We start from the raw sequence: 22,909 nt of genomic DNA, 5'->3' as shown, positions 1-22,909 counted from the left end.
GTTAAATTTTGTCACAAAGCATTTTGACCAACACTTCACTAACCAAGATAATAACTAAGACTTACCCTCTACCATCAGTTTTGCTTTTGATGATTTGCCCAAGACCTCAATACTGTATTCTCCCTCATCCTCAAAGCCACAGTTATTAACAATAAGTATGTGTTTCTTTCCGTCATCAATGATTTCATACTTATTTCCTTGTGTAACAATATCAGAACCCTTAAACCAAATCACTTTAGGCACATCCTTATTGATGGAGCATTCAAACTTTGCCTGTTTCATTTCATGCACAGTAACATCCTTCAATGGGACTGTGAATTCCATTTCCAACTCTGGTAGGTAAGAATGTACATTGTCCATATCGTCACTCATCTGCATTTGTAAATGTTCATTTTTATTTTTTTATGCTGTATAAAAACATTAATTGTTTTCTTACCTTTGACTGTGAGCATAGCACTTGTCACAGCATTCAGAGCTTGGTATGTAACTTCACCAGCCTGATCAAGCTGAACATTTTTGATAGAAAGGAATCGTTTGGTTCCCTCAGATCTGATGTCACATGTCTAAAATAGAAGAAAATTGTGAATCATCAAAATTGCCGAACAATGTGCTTTAAAAAAAGTAGAACACTATAATTTTAGTAGTATTTTGTGTAAATATCTGTTTAATTGAATTTGATTTAATTGAATTGTCACCCTAATTGACAGATGAAGAATGCTTTTTTTTATTATAAAACCGACTTAATTCATCTGATAGTTATCTAAAAAGATATCACCCCCTTAAATAGCTTTAAGTGTTTTTTTTTCTTTTTTTTTTCTTAGTAGCTTGTATTGTAGCTAACTACATCTCAAAATGGTGAGCTTGGCAATTTATAGCTTTTAGCCAGGGAAGCCACAGTTTCAAAGTAGTTTCCCCAGAACTGGGAATGATTCATTTTGTAGCACTCTTGAATAAGGTCTTACCGGTGATCTTGTTAGAACCTGCCCTCTAAGTTTCCATTCTCCAGGCACATCATCTTCTGAAATTTCAGTGTCAAAGTTGGCCTCTGTTTTCTCAACCACCTCCACACTAGCAAGAGGCTTCAAGATCTCAGCTTCACGTTCTGAATAGAGATTAAAAGGTTTATATACAACATTTTAAGATGGATATATAAGCAGAAATCAACACCTCTCCTCAGTTGTTGTTTTGTTTGTTTTTACATACCTCCAAGTGTTAGTTTTGCTACGTATCTGCGGCCTTCAACCTCCACAGCATATTCAGCAACGTCATCAGGCTGGGCATTTTTGACCGTAAGAGTGATCTCTTTACCCTCCTTCTTCACCTCAGTCTTATCAGTAGGCTCATTAGGAATTTCATCATTACCCTTGTACCACTTCCAGTTAGGTGTGTCTTTGAAGAGCTCGCCCTTAAATGTAGCAGTGGCTTTGGGTTTCACATGCTGGTCCCGCAAAGGTTTCACTAACCAGTCTCTTACAATTTCTGTTGAATACAGACATGGGTAAATTCATACCAGCTCTAAATTTAACAAAGACATTAAAGTAAAAAAAATAAAAAAAATTAAAATCAAATACATACCGATAACCTTGACATTAGTTTGGGTTTTTATGTTTTCACACTCGCATGAGTAAGCACCAGCATCATCTTCCTCGTTCGCGTCCTGGATTGTGATGGCACGCTGTAGTCCAATAACGTTGATTTGAATTTTGCCCGGAATTTCCTTGATCTCTTTTCCATTCTTTTTCCAGACCACATCTTTGTCCTTGCTCAACTCACAGGTCAAATACATTGGCTGGCCCTTAAGCACGGAGGTCTCTTCTTCCAGATTCTTTGTGAATTTCACAGGTAATTCTATATGAGATGAAAGAAGAAATGCTACTTTAACAATCATACATTATTAGTACCAACATATTAACATTAATTTACTTTTTATTTGACTTTAATTTTTAATTGAATAGAAATGCTTTGAGGGATAGCAGTCACAAATACCTTCTACAACAAGTTTAGCTGTTGAGGTCTTCTCTTTGTTGCCCAGCTTTGCAACACATGTGTACTCTCCAGTGTCTGAAAGCTGTACATCAATGATTTGCAGTTTGCGGTCTTTGCCATCAGATGTGAATTTGTGCTTTGGACTCTCCCTTAGATTGCTTCCATCTTTCATCCAGGTGGTGATAGCCGTAGATGGAGAGATCTGGCACTCAAATATAGCTGAGGAGCCGATTGACTCAGCCTCCTGCAACACAATGTCCTGGAGCTCCTTCACAAATTTCAAGGGGACCGCTTTGAGCTGGAAACCAAATGGTGAATCTCCAGGAGGCTTGTCACCTCCACCACCAGGTTTCCCTCTACCCCTTCCACCATCACCAGGAGAAGGAGTTTGTCTTGCTACAATAAAAATATATATTTTAAAATATTTAGTTATTTCATTATGGGGAAGTGTAATTTCAAATTATACATACGTGAATTCAAAAAGAACAAAAACAAACACTTGCAATGTAAAATGATAAATGCATATTATGATTGTACAGTATATTATGAACGTACGTCTTAGTCCTCTGCCTCTGCCTGGAGCTGGCTCCTCTTTTGGTTTTCCATCTGTTTGAAATATTGTTATACTAAGCAAGACTTGAAATGGTAAAAACACAAAGGTCTGAAATGTTTGGTTGATAAATTATATATACCTTATATAACATATGTGAGCGGATTAATTAGACAATAAAACACAGTTTGACAAATTTGAACAAAGTTTGAAAAACACAGTCCAGGACAAATGACACCCACAACAAAAATTACAAATGAAGATGAAGGAATGAAAATGATACTGACAAACAGTTTTAAGACAGAACAGACACACAATATTTTATCAAGAGTTCTTGATCAATCAAGAACGAAAGAACGAACGAATCAAGGGAAGGACAAACATCAAACATCAAAGACAATTGAACACTTGAAAAAAGAAGACACTTGTTAAAGGGTTATAATGAAGGTTGGGTTGAGTGGATATTATTTGGAACGACTGTAGGGAGCCATGAGATACCAATGGTAAGCTTTTGGTGATACCATCTCACCTTTCTTGTCACCCATTCCTGGGGTTTCAATGGCCCCATCCTCCAAAACGTCATCAAAGGTTTCGGATCCATAACTGTCCCTAGGAGCAAGTTCCCATCCCCAGGTTTCTTCTTCTTCATCATCATCCACCGCCTCATGAACTACCTCTTCTTGCTGTGTAGGAATCTTTTGTAGATGCAGCACGCTTGGAGACAACTCCTTCACCACTGGCACTTTGTCTTCACTTGTTTTCAAAGGAGGATCCTGAGTAGTCTTTTCTTCTTTGGGGGAAACTATCTTTGAGACCTTCTTCAGGATTACAGACTCAAGTGAATCTTTTGGTGAAATCTTCTTGGGTGATTTTACACTAGACTTTCTTTCCATTGGAATGGATTCAGTGGGTTTAGATTTTGGTATCTCTGCTTTTGGTGAAGGTGTCTTTTTCAGCTCTTCTGTTTTTTTTTCCTCCATTTCCTTTGGTGGATGAACAATCTTTTTTGACATTGCTGGCTTATTATCATCATCATCTTTTGGACTCTTTTTTGTCAGTGAAGTGACTTGAGGACTAGGTTTATCTACCTTTGGTGAAGTAATTTTCTCTGCAATTAGTTTTCCTTTTACGGGTTTCAGTGATACCTCTTCTTTTTTTGCTTCATCCTTTGGAATAATTCCACGCTTTTTAGTTATTGCCTTCTCTTCCTTGGGACATTCCTGTGTTGTCTTTTCTGGAGTAGTAGTAGTAGTCATCATGGGGAGATGCTCATGAGGTGACTCTAGCTTTTTGATCTTTTCAGGCTCTTCATATGTTTTTTCACTTTTTCCGGGTTCTTTTACCGGGATGTGAGGTTCCTTCAGGATATGATGTGTTTCCGGCCTCTCTGGATGCTTAATATCTACAGGCTTTTTCTCTTTTTGTTCTTGAGTAACCTTTTCAGGGGTTACATCAGCATGAGATTCTTTGGAAAATGGTTTCAGTGTCACAGTTTCTGGCTCCTCGTCCTGTGGTAGAATTATGCTTGATTTCTTTGGAAATTTCTCATGTTCCTTGGAGATTTCATCTTTAGCCACAGCAGGCTTTGGCATTACGGATTCTTTAGCTGTTTGATCTGTAAGCATCACGTCTATCTTCTTCTTTGAAACAGGTTCATCCTTTATGAGTCTTTCATGTTTCTGGACACCAATACTATCTTCACTCTTCTTTATGTTGCTGTCTTTCTGTGGACCTACAACAGCTTTATCCGATTTTACAGTTTCCTGTTCTTTCTCAGTAGATATTGATTTGGTTACCTTTTTCAGACTTGGCTGTGGTATCAAGGGTTCCCCTTTCATTGTAATTTTAGTTTCTTGTTCACCCGTATTTTCTACACCTCTTCCTCCTATTTCAGGAGTAATCACTTTCTGCTCCCACACATTCTTGTACTGTTCTATCTTCTTTCCCTCCCCCTTTGATATTTTGTCTGTTTTTGTGGCAGTTTCAAATGACCAAGTATCTTTTGTGACTTCATGACTGCTGGTGAGTTTGACTTCATTAACAGTCTTTGAATTCACCATCTCTTCTCCAACTATTTCAGCTTTCTCAACTTTCTGGAGAAGTTGTCCTGCTTCTTTTGGTGGTTCTTCATGCTGAATCTTCTTGACTACCTTAAGTGATATAACTTCCTGATCTTCCTGATGTTCTTTTGATCTTCTGGTACCTTTCTTTATGGTTGGCATTTCCAATTGTTCCTCTTCCTTGACATGAATTTTACTCTTTCGTTTAAGAAGTGCTTGTGTAGTGCTAGTTGTTTCTGAGGCGATAAATGTCACAATATCACATGACATGGACAGTACAATCAGCATGACATAAGACACCTGTACACATATCACACAGAAGGGTTGAAGCTAAAGTCATCAGTTTAACCTTCATGGAAAACTATTCACTTGATTAAATTAACATCAACCCTAATAAATAGCACTGACCCAAACTGTACAGCACAAAAATATAGAAAAAATATAGCAAGAAACAATAACAAAACAAAAAAAAGCAAACAAAAATGAGACAAAACAAACATAACAACAAGCAGACATATAAAATGTGATGCCTGAATAACTGATTTTAATATGTTTGATAATTAAACCTTGGAAGATTAATTTATGCCATTTAGGTCACATAGTAACATACCTTTGGGAGCAGGTCCAGGAGCTGTAACAGGGCCCTTGACTGCATCTGTTTCAGAGATCATTTCAGATTAAACAGATACCAACACACATACAAGTCAGAATGAGAATGCACTCAAAATTTTTAATTCCGTCATCATTTACTCTCCTTGGGCCTCATTTATAAAATGAACATACAACAGAAAACTGGGCGTATGGCCATTTCAACACAAAACTTGGCATTTATCAATATGGACACGAGTGGTGGCTACGATCAAATCTCACGTCAGGTCTCAGCTCGTGTACGCAAGTATTTGTGGAGAACTGTATTTTATTCATAGAGAGCATTTTCTCATTTAGATTATTTTCCTGAAGCTCATTAATCGATCATTAACCGTTAAAGATTATGTCAAATTAAAATTATAGATGGGTGTCTGTGACCCATTAAAAATACCACAAATGTTTTGGGTTTTTTTCAGGGGTTTAGTTTTACATGCACAAATAGCAGCATAAACAAAAGAACATGACGAATTTAAGACAAACATGTAAAAACACGACAAGATTTAAAGGATACTTTAAAAAGTAGAATGCACAAACTAAAGACCACAAAGACACATTAATAACACAAGGGAACACCAACAACAATAACAATTGATACAGAAGACATGAAAACAGAGACTCTACCTGTGGGTGGAGAGACTTTCTGTTCAATTGGAGTTGCTGTTGGCTTTGGTGCCACAAGAGATGGTTCCTTTTCAATAGTTGGCTCTTTAAATAAAATAATACCACAATCACAACCAAAAATAGTGACGACAAAGGTGGAATAAGATGTTATTTAAATGGACAAGAAGGACATTTAAAGTTAAACACAAATAAGAACAATCACACATCATACCAAAGACTATAGGACCAGCAAAAAATTGCCAGTTTTGCTTTAAATACCTTTTGGAGGATATATTGTTTTATGTTCTACTGGAGCCACAGTTGGCCTTGGTACTTCAGGAGCTGGTTTCTTTTCAACAATTGGCTCTTTAAATAAAACAATGCCATAATCACAAGCAATAAAAACAAAGATAAGATAAAAGACAATGACCATGTGAAGATCATTAGACTAACAAAACAAGCAAACACATACCAAAGACTGACAAACAGACCAGAAAATAGTTCTACCACAATGTGACTTTGAATAACTTTTGAAGGAGGCATTTTCTGTTTAACTGGAGCCACACTTGGCTTCGGTGCCTCAGGTTTCCTTTCAACAGCTGGCTCTTTAATTAAAACAATACCATAATAATAATCCAAAATAATAAAGGCACATGTGGAAAAATGTGTAACTGGACTGGTCAAAGAACATTTAAACATGACGACAAAAGAATATATGAAACAAACATTATCAAAGAAGTGTTTCTTCCAGTTTTGCTGTATACCTTTTGATGGAGGAAATATTTTCTGTTCAACTGGAGCCTCAGTTGGCTTTGGGACTTCCGGTTCAGGTTTCTTTACTAATTCCGGTTCTTAAAATAAAAGTAAGCCATGATCACAATCAATAAATAGACCCTACATAAACATTTACAGATGAGCATACAGATACATTTTCACATACTGAACAAAGAACTGAAGAGTAATAGCACCAAATCTCCCAGCCTTTTAAGTACTATTTGTAGGTGAAACAACTTTTGACACAGGAGCTGAAACTGCCTGGGTCTTCTCGTCTAATTAAGAACTATAACATATTCAAGATACAAGAAGCTAAAGAGGAACTTTAGCAAAAAATGCAAGCACATGACTTTTAAGACATTAAGAAAACCACAATTGCCTTTTCGGCAAATACATGAAGGCAAATAATTCAAGTAAAGATTGCAATATACCAGTTGAGGCATTTGCTGAAGATTATAAGGTTTACCTCTTTCAAGTACTTTACGCACTTCCTTCAACTTAGTTCCATTTTCTTTTGGTTTTACTAATGGTGTTATCTCTGGTGATATCTGAGGGGTTTCCTCCTGTGATCTGTTGTTTTCATGAACAGACTGTTGTAAGTGAATATACTCTTTCTTGTGAACTTCTATTTCTCTCTGAATGTCCATCTCTTTTCTGGGGGTGTCTTCTCTCTTTTGTAGAGGCATATCTTCCGTTTTTTTCTTTTCATCTGGCATTATTTCTTGACTTCTCAGTGACGACTCAATGCTAAGTATCACCACAGCTTCTGGAGAAGTTTCAATGTTCTCAATATGCATTTCTTGCTTTGATGAGGTTCTCTCGTGTATCTCCTTTATTTGTATCAGCTCAAAAGAAGATTCTAGCTTCCGGGAAGCCTCTGTTTCAACTATTTTCAAATCTTCAGGAGCTAATTCTCTACTGTGATGACTCACATCCATCCTTACAATATGTTCTTGAAGAGACAAAATTTCCTCAGGTTGATGAGGCATGCTTTCACTCTCTTCCGCAATTTCCTCCTTCAGAAACATTTCCTCCATGTAAATCTTCTGAGTTGCTTCCACTGTGTAGGGAATTTGGTAAATTTTCTCTTCAGAAGCTGCAAAGACTTTAAAGATTACAGATTTTCAAGATTGCACCATGCAACGGTGGTAGAAGAGTTTTCAACAAAACATGCATACCAACATGAAACAACAAAGGGTATGTTAACATATTTCCATACTTTAATCTAGAAAGGATCATTTGTTATAAAAGAGAAAGGATCTTAAAATATCATTAGTTTAGGGATAATCTTTATTTTGCCAGTACAGTCAGCTCACTTTTTTTCCAGCTAACTATGATTAAAATGTTAATAATGGTTACCCTGTAAATAGTGGGACATCTGTTTTTTGTACCACAAACAGATCTAGTAATGCAGAGATACAAATTTAATTTGTATATCCCACGACCAACCAGGCATACCTTTGGCTAGGGGCATCTCAGTCTCCATTTTAGCTTTAGTCACAGGCTTTTTCTCAGATGGTAGTTCAGCAGCCTTTACTTCAACCGCTTTGTAGATATAAAAATATTACCAGACAAAGAACAACACATTAAGAAGAGTAAATAAGATCAGCAACACTTTTAAGAGAGTTTGTACTGATTGCTACCCCATTATTACAGGGCATATTTAAAGAGCTTAATATGAAGATTTAATGATACCTTTCTTTGGATGACCCTCCTTTTTGTGGGCAAGTGCTGGCTCACTGATTTTAGGGGTTGGTTCACTCATTGGTGGCACTTGCTTTTTAGCTTGATCTGCTTGCAGTAACTCTGAAGGTTTAGGGGAAGTTTCAACGTTTCTGACTGATTCTGCTTGGGAAACTTCTCGGGAAGGTGGTTTTCTTGGTTCAACTATTACTTTTGGTGGTGCTGATGTGACTTCTTGTTTTCTAACTGGCTCAGGAGGCTGGCTTTGTGTAGGTTTAAACTGTCTAGCTGGCTCTACACTTGATGGCTCAGAGAGGACAGGCAAATGATCTTTGATAGATTCTTCTTGTAGTAGTGTAGAGGCTTCTTTCTTTGGTGGCTCAGCCGCAACAAGTGCAGGTTCTGGTTTTCTATCTAGCTTTACTTTTGGTGCTTCTATTTCCTTCATCTCCACAAGAGCTTCAAAAGAACACATATGTGTTATACAGTGTAATATCATAAAAAGATATGCATTCACAGTAGAATGCAGAAGATCATATAATAAAAATAAGCAATTAGTAGATCAAGAGAAGAGTTACACATGCATTCCAAGAGCACCATTTTTGGTGACAAAGCTTTTAACAGACAACAAACAAAAGTGAAACCGTGGTTTGCGGTTTGCAAGAATTATACTCAATAATTGTGCTTCTTAACCATTGAGATTTAAGAGTTACCTTTTATTTGAGTAGTGTCTGGCTTTAGAGGTAAGGCCTCATCTTTTTTAATAGCTAAGGATGGTTGAGGTGCAGCTTCTGGCTTCTTTGGAGCTTCAGGTTCTTTTAAAGAACAAAAAAACAAAGTAGCATACAGTAAACCCAAAATTATAAAGCAGATGAGACTTTATATTCTTAAGTTGAACAAGAGGTGGATTCTAAGAGTTGAGGACTGCACATACAACAAATAATAATAAGGAACAAATTTGTACATATCATACTTGACATACAGACATGCTCACAAAACAAACACAAAGAAAAAACTGCAGCATAGACAACGAATCACACACAATACCTTTGACAGAAGGTGCCTCAACTTTCTTTGCAACTGCAGGCTTAGGTTCAGCCTCAGGTTTTGGTGTAGCTTTCGGCTCAGGCTTGGGCTCAGGTTTGGGCTCAGGTTTAGGTAGAGCTTTTGGCTCAGACTTAGGTTCAGGCTTTGGTTCAGCCACTGGAGCTTTTGGCTCAGACTTAGGTTCAGGCTTTGGTTCAGCCACTGGAGCTTTTGGTTCTGCTGGCACCTGAGGTTTAGGCTCTGAGGGTGTAGGTTTTAGAACATCTATAATTAACACTGATATTGCTTTTAATTCTCAAAGGAGACTGACAACACAAACACATAGACAGGAATTATACAGCAGAGGCTTTAGATACTTCTGTGTACGTCACAGATAAACAATACGTGAAGAATTATAGAATCCCAAGATATTAAGAATATTTTACATACTAACAAGAAAATGGCACAAGAAGAAACTGCAAATTACAGTTACACAAATATCAACATTTATACATAATATAAATACATTTAAACTGGATAAAGAACACATTTAGACATACAATCAATACAGAACGTATATAACATTATACACACTGAAAACACACAGCTGATAATACCTTTGCGTATAGGTTGTTCTTTTTGCCCTGTCACCTTGACAGATGGGACTTTTTCCTCAACAGGCTTCTTGTCTTCAGATTCTTTAAAATATCATGGCATCACAGGAATAAAATTGAGTCGCATATTAAGCATCTTCAAACCAAAGAGCTACATGAACAGCAAGTACGCAAACAGATTTGATATGGTAACATACCGGTCTCACAAAACAGATTTGGTTTAAATATTTTGGTGGAAAACAATGAACACACAGAGGAAGAAAAACATGAACAATGTAAAAAGTCAAGCAAAGACATAATAATACCTTTCTCAGGAATTGAAGGCTGTACAAAAGTTGTTCCAGGTTTCTCTTCTGGTTGCTTCATAACTTGAGGTACATAAAATATATCAGCTTTGTTAAAATACAGCTGCAAAGCTTAAGCAGAGTTTAAGTAGCCAAAGTGTCCATGCTTTTAGCATGATTGCACACGCATTAGAAGAAAACATTTATGGACATACGATCAAGGACAATCATAAAAAGTACATAAAAAAACGCAGAATGACACAATACACAAACAGAACTCCTAGACAAGGAAGGAACCAAAAATGTTTTTGGTTCAGCACAGACATGTTGTAAGTGTTTAACTGGAGGGAAAAAAATAAAGCAGTTGGCTTGGCATACATAAATGTTAAGAGATAATCTGGGACAGCCATAAGCAGTCTAGCACAAGCATTTTGCCTTCATCAAATACCTTTCTTAGGCGCCTCTTCTGTCCTTTCCACTAGATGTTTTGTTACAGACTCCTCAACAGGTTTCTTCATTTCTAATGAGAACATGAAATAAGAACTTAGGCATGAACATAGACACACAAATTGAGTTTCAAACACACACACACACACACACACAAAGTTTACCGCACAATACCTGTGGATTAAAAATGTTAATGATGCTGAACTGAAAATGATGGAGGACCTGGTTATTGAAGGATGGGAGTGATGATGTTTAACAGTCAGTTATATTAAAAAGCAAAGGAATACACATTATAGCTTTGACAAAATATATGTAAAAAAAAAAAAAAAAAAAAAAGAAGAAGAGAGAGAATTAAAAGATGATGAAATAAAGAATGATTAAAATGAAGATGAGTGAAGAAACTCGTCACATACAAACAAGACGAGCAAAATGTTATGCTCTTAGTTAAAGACTCTAAGACTGCTAATCAGTATACCTTGCAGTGAAGAGAATTCATGAGTTACACTCTCCTCTTGAACTGTCCATTTCTGACACTCTACCACACAACAATATATGTTAATGTTATATATAAAAACAATTGTGCAACAGCAATTTTTTTGAAAGTTAATGCAAATGCAAAGAAAGAAAGAAAGAAAGAAAGAAAGAAAGAAAGAAAGAAAGAAAGAAAGAAAGAAAGAAAGAAAGAAAGAAATACCAAATCTAGGATCTGATTGTATTACATTAGTATTTTATTAAACACCCACTTTGTGGGATTACATGGTGAGGTGCTGATGGTAATATGGTAATGTTAGTTTATCAGTCCATTCAGGAGATGAGATGATGGAAGCTTAATGTATTTTAGTGAACATACTCATCAAGTTCACATATTAAGGTTTAATATGAAAAAAAATAGAGATTATTTCTCATTTTAAGTAGTACCTGTTATTTCAAAATTTTCTTCATAATGAAATTCTGAGGATTCATCTTTTAAACAAAAGGTAACAATTGCATCATTGTTAGGTGAAATGAAACTTCATGGTCTTCTATTTATATATTTGTTTATTTATTTATACCTTACCTTTAAAGCTAATCATAGATGACACATCTGGCACATATATCGATGTATCAGGAACATCTGGATAGGTTGAGATACATTTTATATATTTATTTCTTTATTCTTGCCTGATTATATTAAATTAAGTTTCCTTATACATTTAGCAGATTTTGTAATACATTTTTCTTGTAATTACATTTGTAATAAATGATTCTGCTAATACATTTAGCAGATTTTGTAAAGAAATTAGTTGGGGTAGGGTATTTGAGGAGTAAATAAGAGATGATTAATCCTCAGAAACAATTTAGTGCATAACAAACCACTCACCAAAAGAACGTGTTCTTATTTCAAATTCTGCAAAAGAAGATAAAATGTAATTGCTGTTGACTAAACTAGTAAACAAGCCATAATGTGATGCTGCTGTGAATTTTACCTTTTCCTGACAAATAAAGCTCAGCTGTACTTTTAGTTTCACCAACGGGCTCCAGGCGCGCAATCACAGAGTACACGCCTAAAAGATTTTCAGTGAAGTTAATTTTGTTTAAATCTGTTTAACTGTACATTTATAGTGAGCCACTAGGAGGATTAATGTACACACCTTCATCGTCAGAGGTTACGTTGCGGATGATCATAAAGTGCCTTCGTCCCTCACACCTGAAGGTATATTTCAGGCTCTCTTTAAGCTCCCATGCATCTTTATACCAAGTGACGACCGCATTGTCAAAAGACAACTCGCACTCAAAAGTGGCAGACTGATGCTCATTCACCACAATATTTTGAATGCGCTTGGTGAACTGAATTTGATCAGCTAAAAATAACATAAAAGGATTTGAATGGTTAAGTGTCTCAAAATTCATTTCATTTGTCATTTCACTGTTTTCAAAAAAAGAGCAAAGAAATCAGAAGAAATGTAAATGTGCTTTCAAAGGCACACACACTTTTTTTTATCCAACACTTTATTGGTACATAATCAACACCACTATAGCCAAGTAATTTTAAAGCACTAGTGGGAAAAAATGAAGAATGCTTAGCAATTGCTAGTAAGTAGCTGAACAAGAAGAGGTTAGTAATTTCCTTATATGAATAGACAATCTATGTGGCCCTTTCTTACTATTCTGATAATTAAATTTCTTATACAAAGCAATTCTACCCTCTTACCAGGTGATGGTTCCTGTACATGACCTTTACTCGATGTACAATATTGACGTAAATGTGCCTCAATTCGTAATATGTTCATCAATGTTGTTTTAATGCAAAGTACAATGTCTTTAAAATGGACTTACCCAACACTGTCAGTCTGGCACTGGATATATGTGGCCCACAAACGACGCGGTAATTTCCCTGGTCACTGGTCTGACAGTTCTTGATCTTCAGTATTTGGCGGTCACCCATGAGTTTAATGTCGTATTTATCACTAGTTTCTAGCTTTTGTGTATCTTTATACCAAGACAGTGTAATTTCTGGATAATTGATTTTAATTTCACACTCAAAGACAGCCTCTTTGTTAACTTGTGTTGACTGATCTGTGATGTCTTTAAGCAGGGTAACAGGCTGCAAAAACAAAATATTCATACATTTAGGTCATCAACATGCATCTGATAAGCATATGCATGAATATGCAAATATGTTTAGACTGAAAATTGAAGCGGTGTTACTTCAACTTCCCAAAGAAGGAACATACTTCACTTTGTTCCATTCTCCTCTGCAAATCAGCCACAAGCTTAGCCAAATCCTCATCACTTTCTCTCCCATGTTCACTTTCCTGATTCAAAAAACAAGGGCACCTATTAAAGCTATTTGTTGCAGACTTCAATCTCAATAAGGTGTAAGAAAACATAAGATTTGTAACATCTGTTAAGACAAAACTATTTAGATTTATCTACCGGTCTTCCACTTTCTTCACCCTTCTCCTTCTTCAGAAACTCAATAGCTTGAAGAAGACCCCGGAAGTCTGTGATTCCATACATACGAGCGTATTTCTCATACTCTTTTGGATCTACATTTCTTAGCAACTCAACAATGTCAATGTCTTTATCTTCCTTTGGACTTTTCTGCTTTGATGGAGTCCTGAACGTAACAAAACAGAGTGCAAGTTTATAATCATTACAGAATTGTGATTTTGAGCTTTGCTGACAAAGAAAATCCCAATTTCAGACTCACTTCTTTAGTTTGACCACCTCTGGCCCAGATTCTTTTTTCTCATCAACATTCAAGTCTGTGCTGCACTCAATTTCTCCGTGTTTGTTTGAGGCAACACATCTATACTGACCAGAGTCCGATTTGGTCACCTCTTTAATCTCCAGTTTAGACTCTTGGCCTTTTTGATGAATGTTGATGCGACCACCATGAGTCATCTGCCTCCATTTGCCCTTCATCCACTTCACATTGGGAATGGGATCACCACCAACTTTAGCAATGAAGGTAGCTGTACCCTCTGTAATCCAGAATATGATGTGATTTCCATTGTGTACATTTAATTCTAATCTAAAAATGACATATCTACACTGTTTAACTTACTCTCAACAACATGAATGCTCTTGGGCTCCTCAATGAAGAACAAGTTATCCAGTTTTTTAACTGTCTGAGATGCTGTGGGGGCTGCCGGTGTTGTTGCAGGTGCTGCACCTGTTTTATCTGAGTATTACCGGCAATGGAACAACACATTAAGCAAATTATAAAAATGGACTGAAATCTACATAAGGATACTTAGCATATTTCAGCATTTTAACAAGTTCAGTAAATATGCATTAAACTGTCACAAAATCTAAACTAATAAAAATCAACTCGTAAGCACCTTATAGTTAGCAAGATATGTCACTTTGCTTTTCAGACAATATGCATGTCTAAAAAGATCCTTGGTTACTGAAGAATAAATATGCATGTGAAAGCAAATCTTTTGAAAATATTAACAAGATCACTGCAGCTTAGTTGTGGACTATGAAAAAATGTAAAACTATTTAAGAAACAGCAAGATCAGGTGGATCCAAAGCACTTAAGGAGCATGCAAAACAAGATGTGGATATTATTAAGATGGTAAAGATACCAAAATGCATGATGATGAAATAAGAAACTTAGATATTGACTTATATCTACTTGGTACTATTAGAAAGGTTGAGAATATTAGACCCAGAAGTAGAAAATGAAGCAAAGAAACTAGTTACATGTGAAGAGTTCAAAGCAAGAATATGTAAGGTTAATAATAATACTACATCTTTAATTTAGCTGCATTGAAATGCACATTTTGATTATTACAGAAAAGTTAGATAGTTCTAATTACCTTTGAATGTGACTTTGGCCTTGGAGAATTCACTACCAGCATTGTTGGTTGCCTTGCACAGATAATCTCCTGCATCAGATTTGGATGTCTGGTTTATCTCCAGGGTGGCTGTGCCATCCACAAAAATCATCCTGGTGGTAGCAGAGGATGTGACCTCCCTTCTGTCCTTCATCCACTGAATCTTCATTGGGGGAGACCCGCAGACATGGCAGCTAAGGTTTAGCCTTTCGCCCTCACTAACGGTTACTGGTTTTAGGGGAATGTCAAAAGTCGGTGGCCTTTTTTGCCCTAGGTATTAAAAAAGTGAAGAATTTCAGCATTTTCACCAGTTCTTTTCAGTGAAAAGTAGGGGAGTACATGTTTATGCAGTACAACAAAAAGCAGTATCGCAGTAACACACAAAATCACATAAATAGAATTAACATACAAAGAGGAAAAGGGAATACAGCAATAAGTGAGAAACAAGAAATCATGCAGTAAGACCATATTGACTACCTGTGATGTTAACCACCACCTGGAAGGAGACCGTGCCAGCTTCATTAGAAGCTCTGCATGTATAAACTCCACTGTCTTTGACACTGGCCTTCTTGAGACATATCACAGCAGTGTTGCTCTTGAAGGAAATGTCATAGATGTCAGAAGTGTTGAGTTCACTGTTATCTTTGTACCAGCTTACAGATAGAGGTTGTGACCCAGATACTCGACCCTCAAGCTTCACCAATTTGCCCTCAGCATCCTCAATGTGCTCTGAGGGCTTCTTAGTGAAAGTTGGTGGAATTTTGCGCTCTGAAAACAAAACACATTTCACACAAGGTCACTAATATTAAAAGCAAAATACATATCACAAAGAGTTTAATGGAGCATGTGTGTTGCTTTTGTTGATGTTGTTGTTGTTGTTTTCTTTTCTTTTTTTAAACCAAGTTCTTCACTTGCATGGCAAGACAAGCATCTGTATTTTCCGCTTTCAGAATAGCTAGGCGTGCAGTTTTATCCACACTTGAAATTTTGCAATCTCTCTCATTTTAATCTTGCAGATCGTTTGACCAAATGATTCATATTTGCAATGCCCCTGTCTACTCTAACCTTCCAATTTGACTTTTAGAATAAAAAAAAGCTTTTAGTCCAAGACTAAATCCCTCTTAAATGTAAACAGGATTAAGGGATTTTATAGTAGAAAAGCATAATTAAATGTGCTTATTAGACTACTCGCAGTTTTTTAAATGTGATAAAGTGAAATGTATTCAATTGAAGCCTGAAGTGTAAGCTGAGGACTACATGAAGCAGTTTGTATTTAATGCTCTATTCAATGCATTTTTGCTACAGTGTTTTAGTTTGCATTAGTATTGTTATGTTATGATAATTTAAGTAAATCAGGGATAAAAAAAAAGTATAAATATTAGATACATTTTGTTGCCTTAGCAACAAACTGAAATACAAAAGTTTAATTTGAAGAACTAAAATAAATTTAAACAAACAAAAAATGTAAGTATAATATCTAAATAAAGTAGAAAAATAAAAGCTAATTCAAAATATTAATAAATATAATATATTATATTATATATAATATATAATATTATACAAATGACACTAAAACAACACTAGTTTGCATTTGGCTATTGTGCACCAGTGCCATTGTTAAAAAGTCACTATATACTCTAAATTGAGCTTAACAAAAATTTTCCTTCAATCGTTTTAGAAAATACTCAAATTGCTATTTTTGTTTCATTTGGGACGATAGTAATTTCCGTTTTTCATGTTAAAATGCTAGTAATTAATCCACAGAAAGGTGATCTCTTTGAGACAAACAAAAACAACAGTATTTGGGGAAAAAAGAAGCATACTGAAAAGTATTGTAAAGAATGGAAAAGTTGGAACTTGATCTGCAAATTCAATCAAATAAGCTGACTGCAGTTAACTAACCTGTCGCAAGGCTGACCAGCGAATGACAAATATCTGATCCATCTTCATTTGTAACCTCACAAGAATATTTTCCAGGAGTATTGCCATCACACTCGTGAAGATATTCCAAAACGCAAGTGTTTCCAATTACTTTTGTGTTGCACCTGTATGACGCATAGACCTGTTTGCCATCCTTGTACCATGTGACAAAAATGTTTTCAATTCCTGTGAAGGAACATTCGAGCCTCAACTTTTGCCCCCATTGAAGATTCTGGTTTGTGAGCTTCTTCACAAAACGAGCAGGTCCTAAGAGGAATCACATTGGATGAGCATCATGAATATCATGAGCATCATGCTTGCAAATCACTGGCTTCAGCTACAGAATCAACTTGAATTCCAACCAACACTAATTTAGAGGGCCTTTAAAAGTGTACTAACCAGATACTGTGGCCACTTCAGCATGACAGATATCACTTCCATAGAAATTGGACACCTCACAGGAGTATTTTCCAGGAGTGTCTTTGGTGCATTCATGTAAACATTCTAGAGTGCAGGAGTTTCCAACAACTTGAGTATTATATCTGTAAGAGGCATATATTTGTTTGCCATCCTTGTACCAAGTGACAAAGATTTTAGGAGCTCCGGTAAATGTGCACTCAAGCTTCAGTTTTTTGCTCATGGCAACTTTTTTGTCCTTAAGCTTCTGTTCAAATCGGGCAGGTTCTGAGAACAAGAAATGAGCGAATTTATCTTTATCCTATGTCTGCCTAAACATTAAATAAATGTGTAAATAAGTAAACTAGGATGGTATACGAACCTGTAACTGTAGTTATATTGGCATGACAGATATCAGTGCCAAAGGAATTTGAAACTTCACAAGAGTATTTTCCAGGAGTGTCATTGTTACATTCATGGAGGCATTCCAAGACACACGTGTTCTCAATGATCCTGGTGTTGTATCTGTATGAGGCATACAGTTGTTTTCCATCTTTGTACCATGTGACAAACATCTTCGGCGCTCCAGTGAATGTACACTGAAGTCTCAGTGTCTGACTGAGTGGGATAGCCATGTCTGTCAACCTCTTCACAAAGCGGGCAGGCTCTACGAAGAACAGCATCAGATCCATTTAAATGACTTTCTTAACAACGACAAGAACTATACAAACAGGCAACATATCAACCTTTACAACATGCGGATTGTTCTTTAAAAACAATAACTCCTCAAATTTGCTGAAGTATGCAATATCTTTTAAGCATGGAAACTTGCAGATGCAATCGCAAGTTGATCAATATCCCGCCACAACAAGCACTCAAAAAACATGCCAGGCCTCACTGTAGCCTTGATACAGGATAAAACAGATTTGAATGAAGACGCATGAGCCACTTCAATGAACGTGCAAAATTTCACAGCAGCACACCATATTGTTGCCAACCGCAAAAAAACTAAAAACATGATGAACAAAAAATACACCATTCCAGGTGACATGCGGTCCAACGCTGCAATATCAAACTATTCCTTTTATATCCATGGGCAAAATCCATGGGTATGGAACTTTGGAAGATGGGCAGGCAAGGGTCCAGTACAAATTACAAACCTGTAACTGCCACTACTTCAGCATGACACATATCCGTTCCATAAACGTTTGAAACTTCACATGAGTATTTTCCTGTAGTCTCATTATTGCACTCATGCAGACACTCCAGGATACAGGAGTCTGATGTAACTTTGGTGTTGTATCGATATGAAGCATACAGCTGTTTGCCATCCTTGTACCAAGTGACAAACATTTTTGGAGCTCCAGTGAATGTGCATTCAAGTCTTAGTTTTTTACTCATTGAAATGGATTGATCTGTCAACTTCTTCACAAAACGGGCAGGTTCTGAGGTGAAGAGGATTGAAAACCTTTAGTCCATAATATTATATATAGGCCTATATATTAGAGAAGTGTCATTTCCAGTTCAGTGCTGATAATTACTGGTATCTTTCATTTAAATTGAGAAGTCCAAAATTAATAACGTAATAATGGTAAAATTGTTGAGCATTCATGAAATCCATAGTATACAAACCTGTAACTGCCACTACTTCAGCATGACATATATCCGTTCCATAAACGTTTGAAACTTCACATGAGTATTTTCCAGTAGTCTCATTATTGCACTCATGCAGACACTCCAAGATACAGGAGTCTGATGTAACTTTGGTGTTGTATCGATATGAAGCATACAGCTGTTTGCCATCCTTGTACCAAGTGACAAACATTTTTGGAGCTCCAGTGAATGCGCATTCAAGTCTTAGTTTTTTACTCATTGGAATGGATTGATCTGTCAACTTCTTCACAAAACGGGCAGGTTCTGAAGTGAAGAGGATTGGAAACCTTTAGTCCAGAAAATTATATATAGGCCTATATATTAGAGAAGTGTCATTTCTAGTTCAGTGCTGATAATTACTGGTAACTTTTATTTAAATTGAGAAGTCCAAAATTAATAACGTAATAATAGTAAATTTGTAGAGCATTACTGAAATCCATAGTATACAAACCCGTCACTGCAGTCACATTAGCATGGCAAATATCTCTTCCGAATGCATTGGAGACTTCACAAGAGTATTTTCCTGTAGTGTTCTTGTCACATTCATGAAGACATTCCAAAATGCAGGAGTTATCTGTGACTTTTGTATTGTATCTGTACGATGCATAGAGTTGTCTGCCATCTTTGAACCAGGTCACAAACAATTTCTGGGCTCCATTGAATGTGCACTCAAGTCTCAACTTTTGGCTCATTGGGATGGAAATGTTCCTCAGTGTCTTCACAAAGCGGGCAGGTGCTGATGCTGTGAGGAACAGTATAGCTAGAGTTACATCTCTACAAATGGGAGTTGCATAAAAAAAAATATGATTGTAGCATTAAAATGTTGTTCTGGCAGTAATGTGCATTCACCATAATAAGTCGAAGGTATTTAAGTATAAGATTGAAAGAACTACATAATTTTGCAATAATACTGACATCGACATTCAAAGACGGTTGAATTGTCTGTTTTCCATTCCTCAGCCATTTCATAATTATATAATTCTGCATTCCATGTAAGAGGTAAAACAATGAGGAACAACAAGAGACTGTGCCACTTTGGCATGTGACTGGTTATTTCATAAGAGTGGTTATTTCATTGCAAAATCCAAGAATAAGAGGGAATTTCAGTACTCCAGTAAAGGTACCAAGAGCCACCATTTGTGTGCCATCCATCCAAGTCAAGATATCTAAACTGACAATTAGCCAGCTTGTGACAAAAGAAAAGACTGAAGACTTTTTTTCAACATTAATGGCTTGACATGAAATGGAATGCGTCCATTTTGAAGAATGTTGCAGTTGCTCTTCCATTTGTTTCTTCCAAACAAGACGTATCTTGAACCTCTTCCATTTCACCACCTTTTCAAAGAAATTGGGTAGATTGTGTCTTCAGAAAGACATGAAGTTCTGATTCAAATAAGAACATTTTAAGAAGATAAAGAGTTTGTACATGGTGCGTTGTTTGATGTTTTGCGGTCAATTTTACCAACAACCACTGTCAAGATATCTAATATTAATTCACCAGTAAAACCAATCATACTTTCTGACATCCACAACCAGATGAAACTAGGCAAGTACATTCAGTTAAAGAGAAAACTAAACCTAAACCACACAACCTTAGCAACAATTACATACCAAATATGGGATATGTGAAGGCACTGCATCACTTGACAAAAGCAATATGAACTGTGATTTTCAAATACAGAGAATTAAATACAACTAAAGATCGATTTTAATCCGATATAGAAAAGGTATGCCAAACACAATCCAGTCTAAAAGAACGCCAAACAATGTTAAAATATCTTAAGATACTCCATCCTTTTGCCAACCTTTAATTACAAGAGAACCAGAACAACTAATTATTCCAGCATAATTCAATACAAATGCACTCGATGATATCCTGAAAGGTTAGAGTAAGAATCTAAAGAGTGGCTTCTAGGACAAAGACTCAGTGTATGGAAACCCATGGATCTAGGAAATTCAAAGATCAATCAAAAAGTGAAGAAGAAAAAATCAAGTGAAAAAAAGTCACAATGCAGTCAGTCCTTGACCATCGATTTTATAAGCATAGACAAAAAGGCTTTATAGAGTAAAAGGAATTAGAATTAATTATATTATTCAGTGTGTTTGTGTTCTAAAGAATGAACTTATGAGTTGTATTAATGATCAACATCTCCTGATGTAATGCCAAATGAAAAGTTGCAAAATATAAAATGTCAAAGTTGTACTGTACTTTTATGCTTAATTGTATCGCACTGGTGTTTTTATATTTTTATGGTTGATGTTGAAAAATGTTGATATTGCAGGTCAACCGTAAACATTTTTAAATAAATCAGATAAATCATGGCAACAGCAACTGCTTAATTGTCTGAAAGCTTTGTTAACAGTTTTAGCTTGCCATTGTAGCCCGCGCTGCCTGTTAGTAACACACCTGTTAGTGCTGGGAACCTGCAGGGATTATTCTTCTCATCTTTCTCAAGCATACTAACCTCTTATTATAGCAACTGATTTTGAGGCGATTTTTCCAACTTCGTTTGATAGGCAACATTGGTACTCCCAAAAATCTGAACTTTCAAAGGGACGTGTCTCCAAATATTCAATTAAATCTTCAAAAATAATTTTGTCAGAACTGATAAATCTCTTATTCTTCAACAAGTTTATTTCAAACGGGGCAGTACCAATGAGCTCACTCCCAAATAAAGCACTGGTCACCTTCACTACATCCAGCATTGGTAATTCTTTTGTGATGGAGGGGGTTTCTGAGAATAAAAATTAAACGATTTCAGCAAAAACCATAGTCAAAAACTCGTATGGCTATTATTAATAGTACTGATCATCTTGGTAACAATAACAATAACTATAACAACTACTCTAGCAACCAGCTCAGTTTTTTTGGGGGGGCAGGTGCATCCCTCACTAAACCTAATTTTATGTAGTATAGAAAATTATCCATATTTATTATAAGCATTCAATAAGTTACCAGTCAAAGACAATGTCACAAAAGGCTCGAGAGCCCAAAAACTTTGCAGTTCAGTTGTATAGATATGCCTGCTTTAACAAGTCATAAACCATTTAGACTCTAAATACACATGGTGTGTGGAAATACTTTGGTGGGTAGGTGGTGAATTGGTGGATAACCAGCATTTTTATCATCTTTACCTTTACACACTTACACAACAGAGATACAGTATGTACACTAAAGCACATCACAAATCAAATAACACAACATGTATTACTCTGGACGTTTTCTGCACAGGACTTCACAAAAGAAGAGCAGTTTTGTCCCCACTCTACAAGCAAAGCAATAAGTTCTACATTGGTCTTGCCATTTTTTGAATCCAACTATGTTATGAATCTTCCTTCCATTCTTAATCATAGTGATCCTATTCATCCATTTTAGTCATGTGACTTTTTCTGCTCATCCACCATATTTATGACCATCAGCAGGAAAGAGTTATGGCAGTGAAAAACGCATAACAGAAATACCAAGAAAACATCAATCACTGGATCCATACCCAGTTCCCAGAACACATTTTCACAGATTTTCTGGGAGCTGGTATGGATCAAATTCATTGATCAATATTTTTTCTTAGTATCACTGTTCATGTGTTTTTGTATTCATCACCTTTGCTTTACCCCACTGATGGTCATAAATATGGTGGATAAAGTAACATGGCTAAAAACTGATGAATTCCCAAAATTATGATCCAATATGCACTCAAGAGACAATGGAATATCCATTGCTAAATTTAAGTCAAAAGTATTAATAAATCTGAATATCCGTTACCTCTACCACATACGGCCATCAAAATATTTGATAACCTGTATCATAGATGTATTGCAAATATACAGTGGGTACGGAAAGTATTCAGACCCCCTTAAATTTTTACTCTTTGTTATATTGCAGCCATTTGCTAAAATCATTTAAGTTACATTTTTTTTTCCTCATTATTGTACACACAGC

The 22,909-nt window shown here is 36.1% G+C and overlaps 1 protein-coding gene across 1 annotated transcript in view; it reads right to left on the bottom strand.

Annotated features, from left to right (window-relative positions):
* ttn.1 (titin, tandem duplicate 1) overlaps positions 1–22,909 on the bottom strand; it is a 135,871-nt gene that overhangs the window by 86,286 nt on the left and 26,676 nt on the right. The window contains exons 41-79 of the mRNA XM_084421004.1: positions 19,421–19,711; positions 18,949–19,233; positions 18,477–18,761; positions 17,699–17,983; positions 17,320–17,604; positions 16,903–17,187; positions 15,478–15,768; positions 14,983–15,270; positions 14,223–14,339; positions 13,866–14,139; positions 13,589–13,772; positions 13,387–13,467; positions 12,989–13,256; positions 12,304–12,513; positions 12,139–12,216; positions 12,033–12,059; positions 11,730–11,786; positions 11,591–11,635; positions 11,148–11,207; positions 10,674–10,745; positions 10,247–10,309; positions 9,945–10,025; positions 9,349–9,588; positions 9,015–9,116; positions 8,314–8,760; positions 8,077–8,163; positions 7,085–7,723; positions 6,609–6,695; positions 6,124–6,210; positions 5,866–5,949; positions 5,207–5,251; positions 3,066–4,832; positions 2,542–2,592; positions 1,987–2,382; positions 1,576–1,848; positions 1,204–1,479; positions 963–1,102; positions 437–563; positions 66–332 (exon numbers count right to left, since the gene is read on the bottom strand). Coding sequence (XP_084277130.1) covers positions 66–332; positions 437–563; positions 963–1,102; positions 1,204–1,479; positions 1,576–1,848; positions 1,987–2,382; positions 2,542–2,592; positions 3,066–4,832; positions 5,207–5,251; positions 5,866–5,949; positions 6,124–6,210; positions 6,609–6,695; positions 7,085–7,723; positions 8,077–8,163; positions 8,314–8,760; positions 9,015–9,116; positions 9,349–9,588; positions 9,945–10,025; positions 10,247–10,309; positions 10,674–10,745; positions 11,148–11,207; positions 11,591–11,635; positions 11,730–11,786; positions 12,033–12,059; positions 12,139–12,216; positions 12,304–12,513; positions 12,989–13,256; positions 13,387–13,467; positions 13,589–13,772; positions 13,866–14,139; positions 14,223–14,339; positions 14,983–15,270; positions 15,478–15,768; positions 16,903–17,187; positions 17,320–17,604; positions 17,699–17,983; positions 18,477–18,761; positions 18,949–19,233; positions 19,421–19,711 — 9,027 coding nt within the window. The remainder of the gene's footprint in view (positions 1–65; positions 333–436; positions 564–962; positions 1,103–1,203; positions 1,480–1,575; positions 1,849–1,986; positions 2,383–2,541; positions 2,593–3,065; positions 4,833–5,206; positions 5,252–5,865; positions 5,950–6,123; positions 6,211–6,608; positions 6,696–7,084; positions 7,724–8,076; positions 8,164–8,313; positions 8,761–9,014; positions 9,117–9,348; positions 9,589–9,944; positions 10,026–10,246; positions 10,310–10,673; positions 10,746–11,147; positions 11,208–11,590; positions 11,636–11,729; positions 11,787–12,032; positions 12,060–12,138; positions 12,217–12,303; positions 12,514–12,988; positions 13,257–13,386; positions 13,468–13,588; positions 13,773–13,865; positions 14,140–14,222; positions 14,340–14,982; positions 15,271–15,477; positions 15,769–16,902; positions 17,188–17,319; positions 17,605–17,698; positions 17,984–18,476; positions 18,762–18,948; positions 19,234–19,420; positions 19,712–22,909) is intronic.

The sequence above is a fragment of the Rutilus rutilus genome (genome assembly GCF_951802725.1).
Source record: "Rutilus rutilus genome assembly, chromosome: 10".
In the NCBI taxonomy this organism is placed as follows: Eukaryota; Metazoa; Chordata; class Actinopteri; order Cypriniformes; family Leuciscidae; genus Rutilus; species Rutilus rutilus.
The sequence above is the reverse complement of the archived record's forward strand: the minus strand, read 5'-3'. Positions and strand labels throughout refer to the sequence as shown.